Raw genomic sequence first — 21,627 nt, 5'->3', positions numbered from 1 at the left:
GCGCTTCCTGTGTTGTGATTGGACAGCAGCTTAGCGCACTTTGCCCGGAAAGGTCCCGCCTCTTACCATAACGGGGAGATGCAAGCGCTGAATGCGCGCTCTTCTCCACGTGGGAGAGCAACAAGACCATGCCCCCTTTTTTGCGTGTTCTTGTGGGCGGAGGGTTAGTCAACAAACGGTTCTAGTGACGTCATTACATCCCTGCACTTCCTGCTGTGGTCCAAACCTACCGTTCGCTATAGGCTTTGAAAGGGAACTTCTGTTAAATAAAATATCTCATTTGGCATTGAACTTTGAGCTTTATAATTTTACAGGTATTATTTATGCTCTAACAGCAACATTTCACACTAACTCAAGTTTGAAAGATGGAATCGCGAAGAACGGGACCTTTAAATTCAATCGTTCAAACGTAACAATACAGACATTCACAATGTTATAAAAGTTTTCTATTTCATATAAATGATGTTCTTTTGAACTTTCTATTCATAAATTCTGAAAAAAGTATCATGGTTTCTACACAAAAAATATTAAGCAGCACAACAGTTTCAACACTGATAATAATAAGAAATGTTTCTTGAGCGGCAAGTCAGAATATTAGAATAATTTCTGAAAGGATCGTTTGAAACTGAAGACTGGAGAAATGACGCTGAAAATTTCGCTTTGCCATCACAGGAATAAAAATATATTGTTTTTGAGCAAATAAATGCAGTCGTGGTAAGAATAAGAACATTTTAATAAGACAATGTTTAAATTCAAGTGCATTTATATGAAAATTTTGCATTTTAAACATAAACGATACATAATCTCATGGGTCAAAATAATGGATGGAAACACCAAAATGTGTTTTTGCTAGGGGGTCGAAAATGTGCATTAAGTAAAGTTAATAAACGTAATTTCGGGATGAGTATGCCCATCTAATCTTTCAATTAATACTAAGGTATAAAATGCTTACGTCTTCCTGTTGTTAAGTTCTTGCAGCTTCCCTCCTCCTCCCCTGCTCCTCCTTTTGTACAATTTTGTCTGTTATAGGGGGGCAATCGGAGCATGGGTAGAAAATCCTCTCCGAGCCCCTCTGTAGCAGACAGCAAGCCAAATCTGTTTACCACTTTCACTAAGATTATATGGGCACACCAAACTCGTGAAATACTAATTACAGTACATACCCTATATTGTTTATTCAGTGAAAGACATGCACAAACTACAATAGAACCACATTTCTTTAATATATTCCTAAATGTGCGTCCAAAAAAAGTCAGACATTAAATGAACTGAAGAAAACACATGACTACAATTTCCATTTGACCATTTAGCATAAATTTCCCCGGATCTGTGGATTTTGTTCTCCTGAACACATGGGACGGAATCGCATATTCTGAATAGATTTAACAAAATTTCCACACAAATTAAATTTGCAGCTCAAAACAAAAAAAATGTTAGCTCTACCTTAACCTGTCACAATGTGTATTGTTAGCACATGGTGAAACTGAAAAATGATGCCCCTACATCTTATTTCAGGGAAAACGTTTTATTGGATACAGAGCAGGTAATAAACTGTAACTGTAACTGTAACTCCTAATAAAAGCTATTTTCATGATGGCAATCTGTGCTTGTAAGAGGGAGTCTAATGACTTATTCACAGCCAGGTTGTCCAACCTAAAACTGAAGAGAATATGATTCATAGCTCTTTACTAATTTTTATATCAGTGTATTTGTTTGTTTCGCAATAAAGAAGAGCTGAGTCACAAAGGTCATCCGACTCTAATGGCTCTATCCAAAGCAAACAGCAGTCCTGTTATGACATCCCTGTGTGTAAACAGACAATCACTCTATTAGAGACCCATGTGACTCATGAGAGAATGTGATAAAATAGACTTTAAATTATAGCCCTTTCAAAGAGACTGAAGAGGCCCGACACCAATGGACAGGCTCTGAAATATTGTTTGCGCTCCTTTATGAGATAGAGATGCTTTCAAATATTTGACTGGGCCACTGTTCACTGTTTAGGATTAAATGACAGCTGATATCTCCAACTGCTCCCCCAAATCACCAGATTTCAGAGCGCTATCCGAATAAATGCAGCAGTAGAATAGAGTCTGGAGGTTTCATTTTACATGCTCGCACACATACTGTTACACAAGAGCAAACAGACACAGTGAGGTGAGCCGAGGACAACTGACTACAGAAATAATTATTCCCTGGCTGTATGTCTCAGGTCACAGTGTTATATAAAGAGGTCAACCTACCGTGATAAAACATCACTAGGGAAGTATTGCCGGAAAAAAAAGAAGTCTTATCACAGCTGTCTGCGTGATTTTAAAAGCAAAGGACTTGCCTTAAAAATTATTTATTTATTTTTATCTTCATCGTTAACACTGAATATTCTCCAACTGCAACAAGAGTTCAGCACAATAACAATCCTAATGATCCATGAAATCACTTCTTTCCCAGGTTAATGCATTTACTTTTATGAAAAAGGGAAGTTTTATCTGCTAAAAGTCCATTTTGTCAACTTTTAGAAGGACGCTAACTTCAAAGCTAATAGATAAGGAGGCATGAAACTCCAATTTTGATTTCATGTCTTTTTTAAATAATTAAATAAAAAACAAAGCTGCATTAAAAATCTGTACAGAAATATGAGGTGGTCAGAAATGTTAATGTGTGTGCTTCAGACACATTGAGCCTTGTGTCCCAGATCAGTTCTCTCAACCTATTGCTTTGTTTGTCTATTCCTAGTTTTTACGTGACGTCACATGGATGCCCACCTGGAGGGCAAAACAAGGCTTTCCTCCATTGCCAGTCATTTTTACCATGTTTGTATTCAATATTAATGCAGTAAGACAGTGATATTAAAATACCAAATTCAATATACACCTTATTGATGATGCACACTTTGTACAGGAATCAACATGTTTTTTCCCCATCAAAACCCACTTTAAAGAAAATGCATTGCGTTCATCTGTACTCGTGCATCATATAAAGGTAAAAACTGAATATGATCTTTTAACATCACTGTTTTAGTACATTACGACACTTTAAGGGTGGGTTGCACAAATAAGGATTCATTAGCCTGTCGTCAGGAACACACTCCACCTGTGCTGCTTGATCAGCTCTATAATTTTTTGTGCGTAATTAATCTGTGCTTAAAATTAAGTGGTGCTACAACTCGATTTAAAATAAAACCCAACAAATCCTAGATTAGCATTAAACTTTGCTTAATTGAATTCTTATTGGTGCAACCCACCCTAAAGTGTTTTTCAAAGTTAAATATTTTAGAACTTCCCGCTGTTTTTAGTGAATGAAAAACTGCAGCAAGGGCTGTACGTGGTTCATAAGTGCCCAAAGCGTACATCTTGTTCACATATTTTTGTCTTAAGATGGAAATTTGACAGGAATGTGGTGCAGTTCAATAGAGTTCTACAGTGGTTTTGCCCTCTATCCGTGCAGTCCCGTGACTGAAAACTATGAATAAAAAAGCTCCAAAAAATAAATATGAGACTGAACATAAAATAAAAAAATAAACATGAGCCCAATAAACCAACAAAAATCTTAACAAATTTAGCAAATTCCCGCTAACTTATAGGATATATTCAATCATTACATTAAACGGGTGGTAAAACACATTCTTTCAAAGGCTTGATTGTGTTTGTGGGGGGCACTGTAACGTGTTCAATCCTTTTTTATTTAAAAAATGCATTATTTTTCATACATTTTACCTTCATTCTACTTGCTCTGTCCATCCTTGTTAAAACGTCTGATGGTTTCCTGGTTTTATGAAGTCAGTCCCTCAAAAATACGCAATGGGCTCTGATTGGTTAGCTGGCCCAGTGTGCTGTGATTGGCTAACCACCTAATGCACTCCAGCCTCTTCTCCACAGCAATAAAAAATGGCCTCGCCCCCCTTATTTAATATTCTTGGAGGAGGATTTTATGTAAATATTGAACCTGCTGATATGTCAGCGAGTCTGAAAGAAAAGGCTATAGTTCCCTATACCGGCCGTTTGCTGTAGTCCTTAGATAGTGATTTATTTAAAAGCAAATATCTCCCTTTGCTTTAAACTTTGAGTTTTGTAACTTTGCAGATGTTGTTTATGCTCAAACAGCAACATTACACACTGGCTAAAGTTAGAAAAGTGAAATCGTGTTTTACCACCCCTTTAATAGGAGCGTTTATATGCTTAATTAATCACCTTAAATCGATTTTTCTCCCAATCCAGTTCAGTTCCATTCCACCCCACAGCCCATTCTAAAGATTTCATTGGTCATTTGAATCAAAGTGCTGATTGCCTGCCCTATACACCCTAAACTTAAAGGGTTAGTTCACCCAAAAATGGGTGAAATTGGGAAAAAAATCATTAATTCATTTTCAGGCACAAATGAAGATATTTTTATTGAGAGCTGATGGCTGAGAAAGGCTTCAAAAAGGCCTCCATTGGCATTCATTATATTTCCACTGACCCACTCACAAGGCCCATAAAAGGCACTAAAGACGTCGCTACAAAGTCCATCTCACTACAGTGGCTGTACAATAATTTTATCTGGCGATGAGAATAGTTTTTGTACAAAAAAGAATCAAAATAATGACTTGATCCGCCAAGATATTGTCTTCCGTGTAGGTCTCGGACGTGAACTCACCTGGAACTCACGCGATAGCGACGCTCCTCCACTTCCAGGTCATGTATTGTACGGTGGAGCTGCGTCATACTGTATTCTCGCGCATGCGTCGAGTTTAGTGGATTATCCACTAAGTTATTATTACATTTCCCATAACTCACTGCCCGGACTCATCATTCCTGATTACATCTACCTGCGTCTCATTAACCTTGTTAAAAGCCTGGTCAATTCTGTCCCTCATTGCTGAGTCTTATAGGCCTATATGTGTCTTCACTGCATTTCTGAGTGTGTCATTGTTTATCTGTTCCCTGTTTTTGATCCCCGTTTTGGATTCACCCTGTCTGTCTGTGTTCCTGCCCTGGTATATACGTTTGCACTGTTAACCTGTGTTTTGACCTGCCTATGGTTGGACTTGGATTGTAGATTACACCAATAAATTCTGCGTTTGGATCCTCAACCTTCCCGTCTCAGAGCATTATAAGACAGTAACAAAAGAGTGACTTATCCTTGTTCAGATGTCCTGAAATACCCTAAAGACCTGCATTTGGCAAGTTTTTTTAGAGTAAACAAAACCCCATGTTTGGCCATACATAAAGAAACTCCATGTGCTCCTGTGAATGTGGAGTTAGCTTTGAAAATAACAATGGGAAACCTGCTTGAGATGCTAGTAGCAGAGCAGATGCTATGGAGAGATCAAGCCAGAGAGATGAGAAACAGCTCTGATAATTGGTCGGTATTTAATCTAAACCCCTCCCTGCAAATCTAACACCCTGCTCTCACACAAAACACACTGACACTTGTCAGACTGAAGCACCCCACAGTGTCTCAGTGATGTGCCTCAACAGGAGGCAACAGAACGTCTATAAGCCTCTTAAACTACTCTCAGGCGAAATCTCAAAGGTTTTTTACAGGCAAAACCCTCCAAACAAAACACTGTGTTGTGCACAGCTGCTGAATCACAACGGTAAATACGTATTCATTGATATCTAATTTCACAAAGGACTGAATGCACATAAACTGAAGCTGCTGTCTCCACTGGGGATATTATGCCTAAAAATGAAAATTATGTAATTTAACCACCCTTCCGTGGAAAATACAATACATTTTTTGTGATTTTGTATTGTCTATACAAGGCAAGTCAATGGGCTCCAATGTTGTGTTTATGTCCCTTAGAAGAAAAAGTAATTTATTAAAAAATTTAATTTATTCATTTTTAAACAATTTGATATTGAATATTTACTATATGAAATATTTAATATAATTACCAAATATAATATTGAATATAAGATGACCCCCTTTTTCAAGATATACCTTTTTCAAAAAAGGCTTTTTGAGTCTTTTTACAAATCTTGTCTTTTATGAAGAAAATTATTTTTTTTGAAAATATTTTTCATATTTAAATTTTTTATTTTTATATTGAAAGTATGGTAAATACTGATAAAATATACCAACAATCATGTTTAAAAATAAACACTTAATGGCCAAACCATAAAAACAACCTGAAGTTCTCATTTCCAGTAGATTTCACAATGACATTTCTCACCTTTTCTCACCAGCATGTCAAAAAACACAAATGTTTGATTCGCATTACCTATCTGATCCAAGGGATACAAATGTTTAGGCCGATCACATATCACTGAAAAGACAGCCGTTTCTCCCTGAAGTCAGAGGGAAAGGGCAAAACTTGTTCTGCGCGGCACGATGTTAATCCATTATGCAGCATCATTCTTATTCCGTATCACAGGAGCGCTTCAAAGAAATGAACAGGCAAAACAGCCCAAAAAAGAAATGAGGGCCTTGCTGATGGGTATGTTCAGCTCTTTGGCGATATCCAGTGACTGCGGCTGGATGGCAGCTCTGGTTATGGGCAGCCCCTCATATTTTTCCCACAACCCGCCTCTTTGCCCATTTTCTGTTATCCGGGAGTGACTCGCGATGACACGTTGCTTAGATGGCGACGCCCAGCTCGTCTCTACTTTATGCTTCAGAACAGCTTATCGGAATCCTATGGGTGATGTCACGAACACTACATCCATATTTTTTTACAGTCTATACTCGGTATGCATTGACACACCCGTCTGCCAACTCTTAGAACAGCGGTAAACTTTTCTTTGACTGTTTGCTTTTTTTAAAGGCTCGCCATCTTCTAACATTAAACTCTGCCACACCGTAATTATTGGCTGCTTAATGAGAGTTGTTCGATACATTTTGCTGCATTTATCAGTCCTGGGAGGCACACTTGTTTTACACGTATTTGGTACTCCCTATTGTTGCCGGTGTATTATTGACATGTAAATGTCTAGACGCTGAATATAAGATGACCCCATTTTTTTCAGAGAAATATTTTTTAAAGAAAAAAACACTCATTCATTCATATAAATACCTCATTCATTCATTCATTCATTCATTCATTCATTCATTCTTATATTCAGAACAATACGACAATTACAACTATTTATATAATAAAAAAAATTCTTAGATGCACTCTAGCGTCAGCAAATCTAATCTGCCGGGAGTGTCGTCTAGCAATTCTCAATACACTTCTGAGCTGTAAAAACCAAACTCTGGTCAGGCCAATTACATTGTGTATAGAGTCGGTAGGCGGGGCTTAACATAATGACGGCAGAGTTGTGTGCTACTTGTAAACAAAGAAGCTGGCGAAAGGCTGTCTTTCGAATCAACTTTGGCCACAACTCTGGAAGACTTGGAGTTGAGCTTTTCTTTGAGAAAAAAACAAAGAACGGCACTTTAATCATTCTTAAGAAGGGAAGATGGAGTCCCACACATGACATGCAGGGAAAAAAATGACACCGTATTAATAATTCATTCCCACAACTAACTAATATGTCAGCACATTTCACTAATGTAAGTGTGTGCTCTGTTATGTTCTGTTTTGGTTTTATTTTATATGTGTTCTGTTTATGTTATTTGGTGTTTCCTTTGCTAGATTGTCTCCATCTTTTTTTGCTTGAGTTTTTGCTTGAGTTCTCACATGATGCTAGTTACTTTAATTATCCCTGTGTGTATTTAAGCCCTGAGTTTCCTTGATCTACTGTCTGGCATCATCAATATTAAGGTCAGTGTTGTTTATGGTTGTGCTTATATCACTCCTGTGTATAATAATATAGTAATACGTTTTATTTATATAGTGCCTTTCCTAAGATCAAAGTCGCTGTACAAGAAAACAACATATACAGCATCAATATAGAACATAGTGAGGGGGGGAAAAATCTCCGTTGACTGTTTTGTTCCTTACTCCTTCATTGTACGCTTCTCTACAACCCAAGGCTGCCATGATGCACGAGTCAGCGCTAGTGAAGTAGACTGAGCCAACCATCGCCCAGGAGCCCAGCATTTGACACTATCCTCGTTTACTAATGACATCAGAATGTTTAGGCCAGCACCAAGCGAGGACTGCAACACCCTAAATGTCTAAAATACTGCATCTCCCTTCAAGCAAATTACTCCAGTCACCCACAGGAACACACCAGTATTGATAGGTAAAGGTCCTCTGTGGCAACCACAGAAACACAATCTACTCCCAGAGAATCAAGAGCGAGGGAATCAGGATATTGCTTTAAAAGGTGCAACTACTGCGAAATCTATTTCTTCAACAGGAAGGTGGAATAGACAGTGTTACACAATGCAGTAAAAGGGATCAATATATATACAAACATTTACCACATACAGTTAGGCACACACAGGGAGTTAGACTAAGAACAAGATAACAGAATGAAAAAAAGAAGAAAGTCAAAACTCTAGTAATAGGAATATTCACATTTTTCGAGGGAACACAACTCAATTACTCCTCAGACTGCAGCGATCAAACAGGACAAAGCAAAAGCGAAAGCTCTGGACAGATGGCGTTTAAAACTTCAGTTTGTTTCTTGACGTTGTGTTAGAAGCAGCAGGACATTCTATACCACCTACACACCCCTCAACAGATGGAGGAGTAAAATATAAAGTAAGCACATACATCTGATGAAAAGAAGGCACTAAACTACCAGCTAGTTTCTGACTCTCAGGCATTCATAGTCCATCCTTAAATCCAGCGTGGAAATAGGTTTTCATTTACTGCATTTTGGTTCGTCTTTAATGTTATCTCAGTCTGTTCTTATTTTTTCTTAAACAGCAGCTAATTATATTAACATAATATATATATATATATATATATATATATATATATATATATATATATATATATATATATATATATATATATATAAATGCATACATAAAAAATGTGGGTAACCGTGCATCAATTATAACCAAGCCAATAACAGTATAATAAAAAATAACGTTGTATAAACATTCGCATTTGTCGCTAATGTTCACCTGGCAAGTTGCTCTCAGTTAAATCACTCAATCTCATGATAAGAATTAATTTAAAGAATTAATTCACCCAAAAATGAAAACTCTTTCTGAAAACAGCCAAACTTCTGTGTGGAGAAGTGCAGTGGGCGGAGCTAAACACACACACACACACACACACATACACACACACACACACACACACACACGCACGCACGCACACGCACACACACTCCCACACACAAATACATTCATGGCATTCTCCTTTCCTGGAAAACTTTCTATTCACTATGCGTTTATGTTGTTTGAATTATATGCTCTTATGTGACAATTTCCAACAGAACACAGACATTTAATGCAATTTTGACTCGTGACCAGGTACAAACAAACAAACTTGTACACTTGCTCCGGAAAAACAAACTGCAAATGTTTCCTGAACGCTGGGTTTCTTGGAAAGCTTTGGTCCACCATAAGTCCCAGCTTTGGGAACCATAAACACACACAAAATTCAAGAAGAAATTCTCATATTAAAAGTGTCATGCACTGGCTTTTTTTCTTTCTTTTTTTTAAAAGCAGCAAACGGAATGATTCAAGTATGTCTTTATCAAACAAACACAATAATTTTTTTCTCATCCACCCGCGATTGATTGGACTATAATTTTTTTTTATTACATAGCCCGCACGATCATTCGATATACGCGTGAACCGCACATGCACACACACACGTGCACGCCCATCTATAACAATGCAATACTATTATTGCTGCTGGCTAGCGCGATACGAAACGCTCCATGAGTCGGTGGGCGTGGCTACTGAATTAGACGTGCTTATTATTCTGTAGAGGTGGTGTTTCATCAGTCAATGATGCAAGATGCAAACACGATCGTTTTCTGAGCCTGGTGTCTATAAAAGCTTTTCTTTGACTAACAAGGATGTTTTCAGCTCTGAAACGTAGAGGATAGTCTTATATTACTATGAACATTTAAATATCAAAAGCTCAAGGGAAAGTTGATTTCTCAATTCATCACCCCTTTAAGATATTTAAACAAGTAAAAAATCTAAAACATAATTTATTTTACTGTATGTATTGTATATGTATTTATTTAAAATACATTTATTTGATTATTTGATCAAACTTTCACACACAACCATTACAAAGAATGATGTGAAAAGGGAAAAACATCCAGTATGTGGCGGTCCTATGGGCCAAAATGCCTTGTTGATGCTAGAGGTTGGGCCGATTTAGTCAAGCTGATAGAAGAGCAACTTTGACTGAAATAACCAATCGTTACAACCGAGGTATGCAACAAAGCATTTGTGAAGCCACAACACACACAGACTTGAGGCGGATGGGATACAGCAGCAGAAGACCCCACCAGGTACCACTCATCTCCACTACAAATAGGAAAAAGAGGCTACAATTTGCACGAGCTCACCAAAATTGGACAGTTGAAGACTGGAAAAATGTTGCCTTGTCTGATGAGTCTCGATTTCTGTTGAGACATTCAGATGTAGAGTAAGATTTTGGCGTAAACAGAATGAGAACATGGATCCATCATGCCTTGTTACCACTGTGCAGGCTGGTGGTGGTGGTGTAATGGTGTGGGGGATGTTTTCTTGGCACACTTTAGGCCCCTTAGTGCCAATTGGGCATTGTTTAAATGCCACAGCCTACCTGAGCATTGTTTCTGACCATGTCCATCGCTTTATGACCACTATGTACCCATCCTCTGATGGCTACTTCCAGCACAATAATGCACCATGTCACAAAGCTCGAATCATTTCAAATTGGTTTCTTGAACATGACAATGAGTTCACTGTACTAAAATGTCCCCCACAGTCACCAGATCTCAACCCAATAGAGCATCTTTGGGATGTGGTGGAACGGGAGTATATATACATATACACACACACTATTTATGCTTTTTTTAATTAAAAAAAAGCAAAAGGAGACATTAGAAAACCAAGCTCTAGATATTCAACAGTTATGGGAAACAAATTTAGAAGAAAATAAAAGGAGTGTCAGCTTTCTTGTAATGCACTATAGGATGTATCTCATGCAATATATATATATATATCTCAGGCTAAATTTGTATCAATAAGAATTTACAGCTATCAAGCCTCACACCACATAAAGTCAACTAACAAAATGTCATTACAGTCTAGCTTCATCCAAATGCAATACATTTCCTCTACATAATATTCAAAGCCCTCCTCAGGACCCATTTCTATGATAGCCTAACACAAGGCTGTGAACATAATCGTCCTCCAGGGAATCCATGCAGCTCATTAAAAGCGACTGATCTGATTCTGAACAGGGAACCCCAGTGGCCATTCGGTTCATCGCAGCATCAACAGCAGCATGATCCCTGGTCATCACCACACCCCTCACCCACTAATGCTGGTTGGAACAAGGAGAGAGCAAGAGAGTGAGAGAAAAAAAGTGTGCCGCTCAAACACAAAGCCATAAAGAAGAGTGGTGTAGCAAAGCCATTCCCTTACTGTTTGGTTCAATACAGTATTGATCTAGATGTAAACCCAGAGTCAGATGTATTCTCTTATTAGCAAGACCAAAGATCTTATTGGAGGCACATTTCAGCTGTGAGACTGGATAAAGGAGGGGAAAACTACTAATTTTTATTATTATTATTACTACTTTTTATATATTATAAACTGTACCGATAAAATACAATTATTTTACAATGTTGAGAGTAATAAAAAAGATGTAAGAATAACACCTCTAATTAGCTGTTTACATTAAACTGACACCAAGTTCTATCCAGAAGCTATTTGTTTCATGTTAATCCACAACAACCCTACAGTTTGTCAGTAATTTCTAGAAAAGCCTTACAAAGGATACCATGTGGAGACGCATCACATAACTCAAAATACAAAAATACAAGTTAAAATATGAGATATGTGTTTCTTGCTGTGAAGTTCATTGAAGCCTAAGCATACACACTTTTTGGATTGGATCCTAAATGAGAATGAGCCTAGTGACAATACACAATTTTTAGGTAACAGGCCTTCATTACCTGCATTGTTCAGAAGTATTCAAAAGCCATTCAGTGTGTGATTTATACTCTGATATTCAAACAGTAGTCTGGGGTTGAAACATGGATCAATAATTCTTGATCAAGACTGATCATACTACTGAACTGCTCAACTGCAGAGCAGACACATTATTGTGATTATTACCATATTATACGATCTTGCCCCCACCCCCACTCTTTAATGAAGCAAATTAATTTCGTGCCAGACATATGATCTGAGTGATGCACCATCCTGCACTAAAGGTGACAGAATGCCAAATCAACTTTTACCAATAAAATATTAGATATATTATATTAATGAACTCCAAACTGAATGTCAGAATGGGAAATAAAGGTGATAAGCAATTTGGAGCATAGCATGGTTGTTGGTGCCAGACGGGCCGGTCTGAGTATTTCATAATCTGCTCAGTTACTGGTATTTTCACGCAAAAACCATTCCTAGGGTTTACAAAGAATGGTGTGAAAAGGGAAAAACATCCAGTATGCGGCAGTCCTGTGGGCGAAAGTGCCTTGTTGATGCTAGAGGTCAGAGGAGAATGGGCCGACTGATTCAAGCTGATAGAAGAGCAACTTTGACTGAAATAACCACTAGTTACAAACCGAGGTATGCAGCAAAGCATTTGTGAAGCCACAACACGCACAACCTTGAGGCAGATGGGCTACAACAGCAGAAGACCCCACCGGGTACCACTCATCTCCACTACAAATAGGAAAAAGAGGCTACAATTTGCACGAGCTCACCAAAATTGGACAGTTGAAGACTGGAAAAATGTTGCCTGGTCTGATGAGTCTCGATTTCTGTTGAGACATTCAGATGGTAGAGTCAGAATTTAGCGTAAACCGAATGAAAACATGGATCTATCATGCCTTGTTACCACTGTGCAGGCTGGTGGTGGTGGTGTAATGGTGTGGGGGATGTTTTCTAGGCACAATTTAGGCCCCTTAGTGCCAATTGGGCATCGTTTATATGCCACAGCCTACCTGAGCATTGTTTCTGACCATGTCCATCCCTTTATGAGCACCATGTACCCATCCTCTGATGGCTACTTCCAGCAGGATAATGCACCATGTCACAAAGCTCGAATCATTTCAAATTGGTTTCCTGAACATGACAATGAGTTCACTGTACTAAAATGGTCCCCACAGTCACCAGATCTCAACCCAATAAAGCACATCTTTGGGATGTGGTGGAACAGGAGCTTTGTGCCCTGGATGTGCATCCCACAAATCTCCATCACCTGCAACATGCTATCCTATCAATATGGGCCAACATTTCTAAAGAATGCTTTCAGCACCTTGTTGAATCAATGCCACATAGAATTAAGGCAATTCTGAAGGCAAAAGGGTGTCAAACAGTATAAGTATGGTGTTCCTAATAATCCTTTAGGTGAATTTAATATATATATATATATATATATATATATATATATATATATATATATATATATATATATATATATATATATATATACTTATTATATACTTATATACCACACTTATTTTTGCTTTGCAGAACGTTTTTCAATGAATGATTTTCGACAGACCGATTATACTGGAACACCAACTAGCGTTCACGAGTCACGCATAGGAGTCACGTCAATAGGAGTCATAGGAGTCAATAGTGAACATTTACGAAGAAGCTGATGAGACCGCTTTGCTTGGCCCCGTGGATGGGAAATTTTGTTTTAAAAAACGAAAGGATGGAAGCGTCGACAAGAGCATGGTTGTGTGCAAGCTATACAACAAGGAATTTGCGTATCACTGCAGCACATCGAGCCTCAAATATCGCAAATATGCTTTTGCTACACTTAATGGCAAACATTGCGCTGGTCTGCTGGACTGAAATAAATAAACAATATTTTGTTGATTAAGCTTATGTATTCAGTCATTATTCAATGGTATACTAAAAATCCATGTGAAAAATTACTTCTCACTGTTCTCAGGCAGGTCAAATATTTATATGCAATTAAAATGCGATTAATTTCGATTAATTAATTACAAAGCCTCTAATTAATTAGATTTTTTTTTTTATCGAGTCCCAGCCCTAATATATATATATATATATATATATAAAATAAAGCTACCATAACGTGTGTGTGTGCATGCGTGCGTGCGTGTGTGTGTATAACATACAATAATATATATGGGTTTATTTTGTCTTTTATTTTAATTATATATATATATATATATATATATATATATATATATATATATATATATATATATATATATGGAGAGAGAGCGAGAGTGAGAGAGAGAGCAAAAAGCTAATTATTATTTATTTATATTCTATGTACAAAAAATATATATTTTATACATATATAAATATATTCACCTTTTACAAATATCAAATATATTCAAGCAAATACACGTGATGGCAATGTCTAGTATAAGAGACACACAGTTATAATGTTACTTCTTACTGACTATGTCTGTTATAAATAAACTCTGCTGCCTGCCTCAGACGTCCAGAGGCAAATAGACAGCTCTATATCCTCCGGCTTTTCTGCACAGCCTCTTCCGCTGCAGGAACAGAACTGCTTCCACTAAATCTGTTTATTGCAGTGAGGTGATGGGCTGACGTAAGCCTCTGTGGATGGACAAAATAAATCTTTCTGCCATTAGGCAGAGAAAGGCAGGACACTCCCTAGTGGTGCCAGTAACCATACAGGGACCAGCTCCAATGTAACACCATGCCCGTCATGGCACATCCCCCAGGATGAGCGCATATCCCTGTGGCCCGTCAACCAACGCCAGCGAAGCCAGTAATGTTCTCTCGCTTGCTGTCCATTTTAAATGACATTGCCTCTTCCTTAAATACAAAATGAGTCTGCTGTGGTCCTCTGTTTTCATTTTGATTTTAAAGTTTAAGTAATTTAAAAAGCTGTGTGTTTTTGTCATTTCTATTAGTTTTTTTTTTTTTAATAGATATATAGTTTTTAAACATTTTTATATAAAGGTATCATGAACTGGCTTTTTTTAAAAATATATATATTGTTGTCTGAGGTCAACTAATGATGTCCGTGTGGTTTTTACATTCAAAAACATCATAACTACACTGGTTTTAAGGCTCTCTCCAAAACGCTGGGTTTAGATGGGCGTGCCACACTGGAGACTTGGAAGTAAGCGCCCACGGCTAGGATTGGATAATATTTGCATATTTAATGAGCTTGAGCTCCCCTGTCAGTTCAGTGACATGATAGAGGAGAGAATGTGGGAGAATCGGCAACCAGAATGATTATCTCGATCACAGGGCTTGTAAACGTCTTTATCGAACAAACACAATGTTTTATTTCTCATCGACCTGCGATTACCCCACTATTACCCCATGGCCCACACGTGTCTTGAGCCCAGCGAGCTAAATGTATGTTCTGTTAGACGCGTACACATAAGCAAAACAATCTAACAATGCAGTACTATTACATATAAAAACACATTTTACTCACATGTTGCACCATTCCTGTCGGATTCAAATCCAGCATCGACCGGAGATTTGTTTACAAATGATTCTGCAGTGAACTGAAGTAAATATGTCTTCCCCACGTGAGCTGGAACTTCTTTAAAAATAAAGTCCAACCACTCATTCCTAATATTAGGATCAGAAGGAAGATTATGCAGCAACTGTGTTCTTCCACAAGCAGGAATAGCGCAATATCTTAATCTTCCTCTGCATATTTATTGTTGTTGACCAGCTAGCACGAGCCCTCCATGAGTCAGTGGGCGAGGCTACTGGATTAGACGCGCTGTAAAGGTGTGTGTTTCATCGCACACTGACGTCAGTATGAAGCACAGGACCGTTTGCTGAGCCTGGTGTCTATAAAAGCTTTTCTTTGACTAACAAGGAAGATTTCAGCTCTGAAACTTACAGGATATTCTAATATTACCATGACCTTTTATATATCAAAAGCTCAAGGGAAAGTTGATTCCTCAATTCATCACCCCTTTAACCTTTACTTACTTTAGCACACCAAGTTAAAGAGGCCATATTATGTTCATTTAAAAAGTCTTGATTTTGGGGTTTACTAGAATAAGTTTTCGTGCTTGAATGTTCAGAAAACTTATTTTTCATATATTTTACATTGTTGCAGAGCACAGTGTGCTCTGATTTACCACAAATGTTTCAACACACTACTAACACAACTCAACCAGGCCTTGCACCTTTTTTGCATATGCCTTGGGCAGGAATTATTTAAATGAGGAATACTGTGAGTGTATATTCCCAGAAGAAAACTCAAGACTACAATTGAGGTGTTTTAGGGAGTTCAGAAACTGTGCTTACTGATATCGAGAATAATAACTCCCTTTAAAGAGGACTTTGTGCTTTGTAAATTCAGCTATTTGACCTGTTGAACCCCCATAAACCTGCTACTAACCAATAATTATCTGATACCTACTAGTGAAAACAGCACTGCACCATCCCTGTATAAGAAAATACCTTGCATAATTGCTTTGCAAAATTGTATAATTTAGTTGTAAATGCAATGCTACTAAATAAGTGATGCAATAATCACTGTGTAAGTTCAATAGAACTAGGAACAAATAAAGCTGCATCCTGATATTGACTGATGTTGCCTCTGACAAAACCATCTAACAATGCAAATCCATTTCAGAAACATTTCAAAAACAGCAAAAACTAATAGAGCAACATCTCTAGGCAAATATGATACCAACAGTGGCAATCATTACACTAGAGTAAACTGCTATAAATAAAGATCAGTGTCCCCACTGTATGCCTTGCTGAAGATGAAGTAGCTCCCTCTCCACTCCGTTACACCTCCAAAGTACTAGCTCAGTTGTAATATTGGAGGGCAAGCCAGACCCCCTGCATCCAGACTCCTGGTCTGACTGCAGGCAAGATTCAAAAACATAACGTATCTATGCACAGGACCTCTGCTACACTGCCCGTTCCAGGGTCAAGCAGACCAATTTGCATCTCCACTCAATTCCACTGAGGTTTTCTGTCAATGACAGCATTTAAACGACAGAACAATTGGCTATTTTCTTTTTCATGTCACAGACCCTGGCCATATGCTTTATATATGTGTGTGTGTGTGTGTGTGTGTGTGTGTGTGTGTGTGTGTGTGTGTGTGTGTGTGTGTGTGTGTGTGTGTGTGTGTGTGTGTGTGTGTGTGTGTGTGTGTATGTGTGTGTGTGTGTGTGTGTGTGTGTGTAATGTGTATAATGTGTATAATGACATGGGTATGACATAGGTATTACAAGGAGAGGGTGAAATATGAGGACATTGGCCATGTCCTCACTTTTCAAAATGCTTATCAATCATACAGGTTTTTTTTAGAAAGTAAAAATGCAGAATGTTTCCTGTGATGGGTAGGTTTAGGGGCAGGGGCAGTGTAAGGGGATAGAAAATACAGTTTGTACGGTATAAAAACCATTACGCCTATGGAATGTCCCCATATGTCACAAAAACAAACGTGCGTGTGTGTGTGTGTGTGTGTGTGTGTGTGTGTGTGTGTGTGTGTGTGTGTGTGTGTGTGTGTGTGTGTGTGTGTGTGTGTGTGTGTGTGTGTGTGTGTGTGTGTTTCCTTTGGTTTAAGGTTTTTCATTTAGATGAAAACTATTCAGTGAGTAGCAATTTGAATAAGACTTGAACTTACCCCGTCAACACAACAACAAAATCCATAATATTCCACCCATTGTGGAGGTAGGAGCCTTTATGAAAAGCAAAGCCTAGAGCGATGATCTTGATCCCGGCCTCGAAGCAAAATATTCCGATGAAGTAGGGTTCAGTGTCATCCTGTCATGAGAGAGGAGAGACACAAGCAGTTATTCGTACAAAATAAGACACAAGATGCAAGTTTACAATGAAAACTTAAGTATAAAGAGGAAAATAAATCTCTCAGTGGCAAGCACACTGAATATTTTACAACTTTCAATAAACTGATGTTCTTCTATAGAATACTAAAGCAGCACAATAGAGTAAAATAAAACAAATTAAAGTAGAAATGGGAAGCCTTTTACTATAAAACAGTATATTGTCAGTATAAATATTCAAAGCAAAAACCTCTAATAGCAGAGGGGTGCTATTAGAATAGCAGTTCATAAGTTAAGCTCATAATCAATACCCTGACTATATGGAGGTTAATCTCAGAAAAAAAATATACATAATACAGAATAACACAATTTTCACTAAGGAGTTTTTGCAAATAGTTCACTTATAAGCGTATTGCCCTCTTTTATTATAGACACTGAGATGTCAATAAATTGTCAAGCACCAACAAAGATCTGTGGATCAACTTAAAGGAGGGCAGTTAAAGAATCCACTGTTGAATGACTGACAGCAGCTCACAGGGATCGAAGTGTCTAAATGAATCACATAAATGTGCAACTGCTACTTTAACCTTTGGAGAAACAAAAAAAAAAGCTTAAAAAGTAAAAACAAAAAAAGTGGTTTGTATATGGTAATGCTGCAAAAGAGGCTAATACATAAACAATAAGGGTGCATAAAATTGCAGTGTGATTAATGAGGGAAAGTTCAACTCACCAGCCGCTTTGACATGGGTGTCTTGTCTAAAGCCGGTAAATGCTGCTCTAAGCCCAGTACAATGCAGTTTGCTATGATGGTGGCAAGAATCATGTACTCAAATGGAGTGACGGCGTTAAGGAAAGAGCCCGTGGGATACAAATAGTTAGAATTAATTCAAAGCAATAGCATGATCGCCAAGCACTTTTGGAAGCTATGGCAGAAATCAATAAAGAATAAAATTCACTTAATGCTGTATCTATGGAAGTTGCTGAGACTTCTTTAGTACAATATTTCAAATGCACCATACGATAGCTCCTACTGATAAAAATAATTTCCATTCATCTCAGGTAGCTTATGGATCAGTCAAGAGCTGTGTGTGAACTGTGAACTGCATCATTCCTCACAAAGCTGCTGGTTAGTGGAGAGGAGGATAATTATTTCCCGTGGCACTCCTCTAAACAAATTTGCGTCAGACTAGTAGACTCATTGTAGTCTGAGCATAAAAACATTATAAACAAATAGGGGAATTTCATTAATTATACTAGTCCCTTAGCACTTGAAATTGAAAACTGATACTTGTGTGTGTCTGTGTGTATGTGTGTATATTATATATATGGACTATATATATATATATATATATATATATATATATATATAGTTCAACATATTCAGATATATGTTTGAGTACAAATTTCCATTTCTCACAAAACTTGTTTTAGCCACCTTTAAGGTTCAAACTGTTTTTCAGCTCAATCTGATTGAATTTTAACTGGAATGATTTCATAGGTGGGGTTGGCAGATGAAGCTGTGAGCTATGTTTAGTCCCATATCTCAAGAGTCAGTGATCAGCGATGGATTGTTTGTTGAAAAAAAACTCATCACTTGACTGTATTATTAATATTAGATGCCCAACGTTAAATGTGTGATCAATTTCTTTTTGTAGTCACAAACAGTCAAGTTGGACACCAAATTTGAAGCCTGCTGCAAATAGAAACATTTTTGACAGATATTGGTAAACAAGGCAAAAAATTAAAACTTGTATGCTTGTTTGTTCATTAAATAATAAATTAATACAATCGAAATGTAAATTCTAATCTTTATTCTCTTGTGGTAAACTATTCAGGCGCTCAATCGGCCTCCATAATTTTCGCTTTTCTCTGGACAAGTATTAAACACTTAGGCGTTTCAGCACCTTGGAGAGCGAATAAAACAGACCCTAAACTTTTCCACGTAAAAGGGAAATAGGCCGGCTACTCCATTTCTCGAAATCATTCAGATTCGGAACCATCCAAATTTGAGGACCTTGGGAATGATATCAGCGCCCATAACTTTTAAGCACTAAACTGTTCCGCTGAAATTGGCCAGACTATCAACTTTATTGCTTTTAGACTATCCTTCGACATGAGATGCGAATGCTTTTATATTATAACGTAGGCTACAGAGTAGCATCAGGTATATCTCAGTTACTTTATGACTGGTATTCCCAGAGGCAATTCTCCAGAGACTGCAAAGCAATTTAGACAGCCCAATGCAAGAGCTGTTTTGGTTGCCATGAGCGACAGAGACCGAGTCTGGTTTCCTGACTGAAAAGAATCAATACCGCAGTGACTGGATGTGAAAAGGACAAAAACAATAAAAACTCTAAATGGCATTTCACGTCACGAGACTTACCCTACATTAGCCTATGTCGAACAGTCGCGAAATACATTGCGCATGTTAATCGCAAATATTAATTTTAAAGAGCTATTTTCCGGGGTAATTTCGTGAAAGGAATATCTGACTGACCCCTCTTGTGATGTTTGCTTCATCAGCGAGACACCACCCTGCATAGGCTACTGCATGTCACTTCAGTCCAATGAGAGTGAATGTAACAGACACAACTTTTACATAACAACTTGTATGTTGAATAAAACGATACCTCTATTTCTGACAAACTTTTGCGATCTATCCTAGCATGTTAAAACACTGATATGTGAAACAGAATTACTGCTTATTACAAACAGCTCTTTTTACTGTCATATAAGGCTATTTTACCCTCTTACAAGTGCCTGTGATTGGTGTAAAAGGATATGGCCACTCTGTTATTTTCTTTGCATATTTCCGAATGATATTATCTTCGCTGAAGATGAAAAGAGATCGGTTGACCGTGAGGCAGTTCTGTTTGACCGGTATTGGGTTGTATATGGCCATTGTCCGGGCTCTTTGGGCCATTGTTTGCTTATACATCCTAGGTCCGCTCGGGGGACCTGGCTGCCGGCTGGCCCCTCTGCCTGGACCCGCTGGAGAGCCACCGCCTCCGTACCGGGTCGGGAGATCGTCTTCGAAGCGAGCCATTCTAGAAACGCGCAGATTTGACTATAGAAATCCAAATTCACATCAGACAGAGTGTAAATTAGAAGCATCACAACGCGCGATGTAGTTCCAGCCACGAGTTCTTCTCATCCGTACAGGTCTGGCATCCACAAGAGCTTAGCCACCACATACACAAAGAGTTGCTTAAAGTATTCCAGCCATTCAGAGCACATCTAAACGCATCTCTGTTATGAAAAGGACGGCAGTTAAAGTTTATCGCTCCATGTTACACAATCCATCAAAAAGCGACCGGTCATATCCAATAATGATCCTTTTCACGCCTCACTCGAAGGATTTAGATAACCAGCCATGTCATGAACTAAGTCCTATCAGAAAATGTGCCTTTACAAAGTGTGTTGCGATTGATTGAATGGAGTCAAGCCCACAGATGGTAAGATCCTGCTCCCCTGCGCGCGATGCTGTTGCAGATGCTTCGATGTTTTCCTCCGATCTTGCCTGCACTCTTCGCTCTAACAGATGATAACACGCGCAGTCCGTCGCCCTCGTGTTTTTGTCGTTGAAATGAAAACGAGCAAAGGACATTAACACCCTTTTTTTACTGGACCGTAGCCTGGCAATGAAATTTTAACCAATTTCTGCAGCCGCTGCTTCTTCTAAATCAGATCACGTGACTGTGAAGCAGTCTGTCAGTGGCTCCACCTGTGCCGCTACAGTATCCATGGCACTGGGGCAAGAGGGGAAAATACAGCATGTCCTCGCTTCAGACCCCAGCAGTCCATTAAACAGTTACTCGAATGGTTTTGATGGTTAGGCTACTTTAAAGCAAGTTAAGAAGAATACGGCACATTATTTGGT

General features: G+C 38.2%; 1 protein-coding gene across 6 annotated transcripts in view; it reads right to left on the bottom strand.

Moving 5' to 3' along the window:
- cacna1ba (calcium channel, voltage-dependent, N type, alpha 1B subunit, a) overlaps positions 1-21,494 on the bottom strand; it is a 139,068-nt gene extending 117,574 nt beyond the window's left edge. For 5 of the 6 annotated variants that reach the window (XM_067438880.1, XM_067438881.1, XM_067438882.1 and 2 more), the window contains exons 1-3: positions 20,532-21,493; positions 18,478-18,584; positions 17,591-17,730 (exon numbers count right to left, since the gene is read on the bottom strand). In XM_067438880.1, coding sequence (XP_067294981.1) covers positions 17,591-17,730; positions 18,478-18,584; positions 20,532-20,793 — 509 coding nt within the window. In that variant the 5' untranslated portion in view covers positions 20,794-21,493. Of the gene's footprint in view, positions 1-17,590; positions 17,731-18,477; positions 18,585-20,531 lie in introns of all 6 variants that reach the window. The other variant, XM_067438879.1, reaches the window with a different exon arrangement.
- Positions 21,495-21,627: the final 133 nt, after the last annotated feature.

The sequence above is a fragment of the Pseudorasbora parva genome, chromosome 3 (assembly GCF_024679245.1).
Source record: "Pseudorasbora parva isolate DD20220531a chromosome 3, ASM2467924v1, whole genome shotgun sequence".
Classification (NCBI taxonomy): Eukaryota; Metazoa; Chordata; class Actinopteri; order Cypriniformes; family Gobionidae; genus Pseudorasbora; species Pseudorasbora parva.
This window is presented reverse-complemented; position numbering and strand designations above follow the sequence as displayed.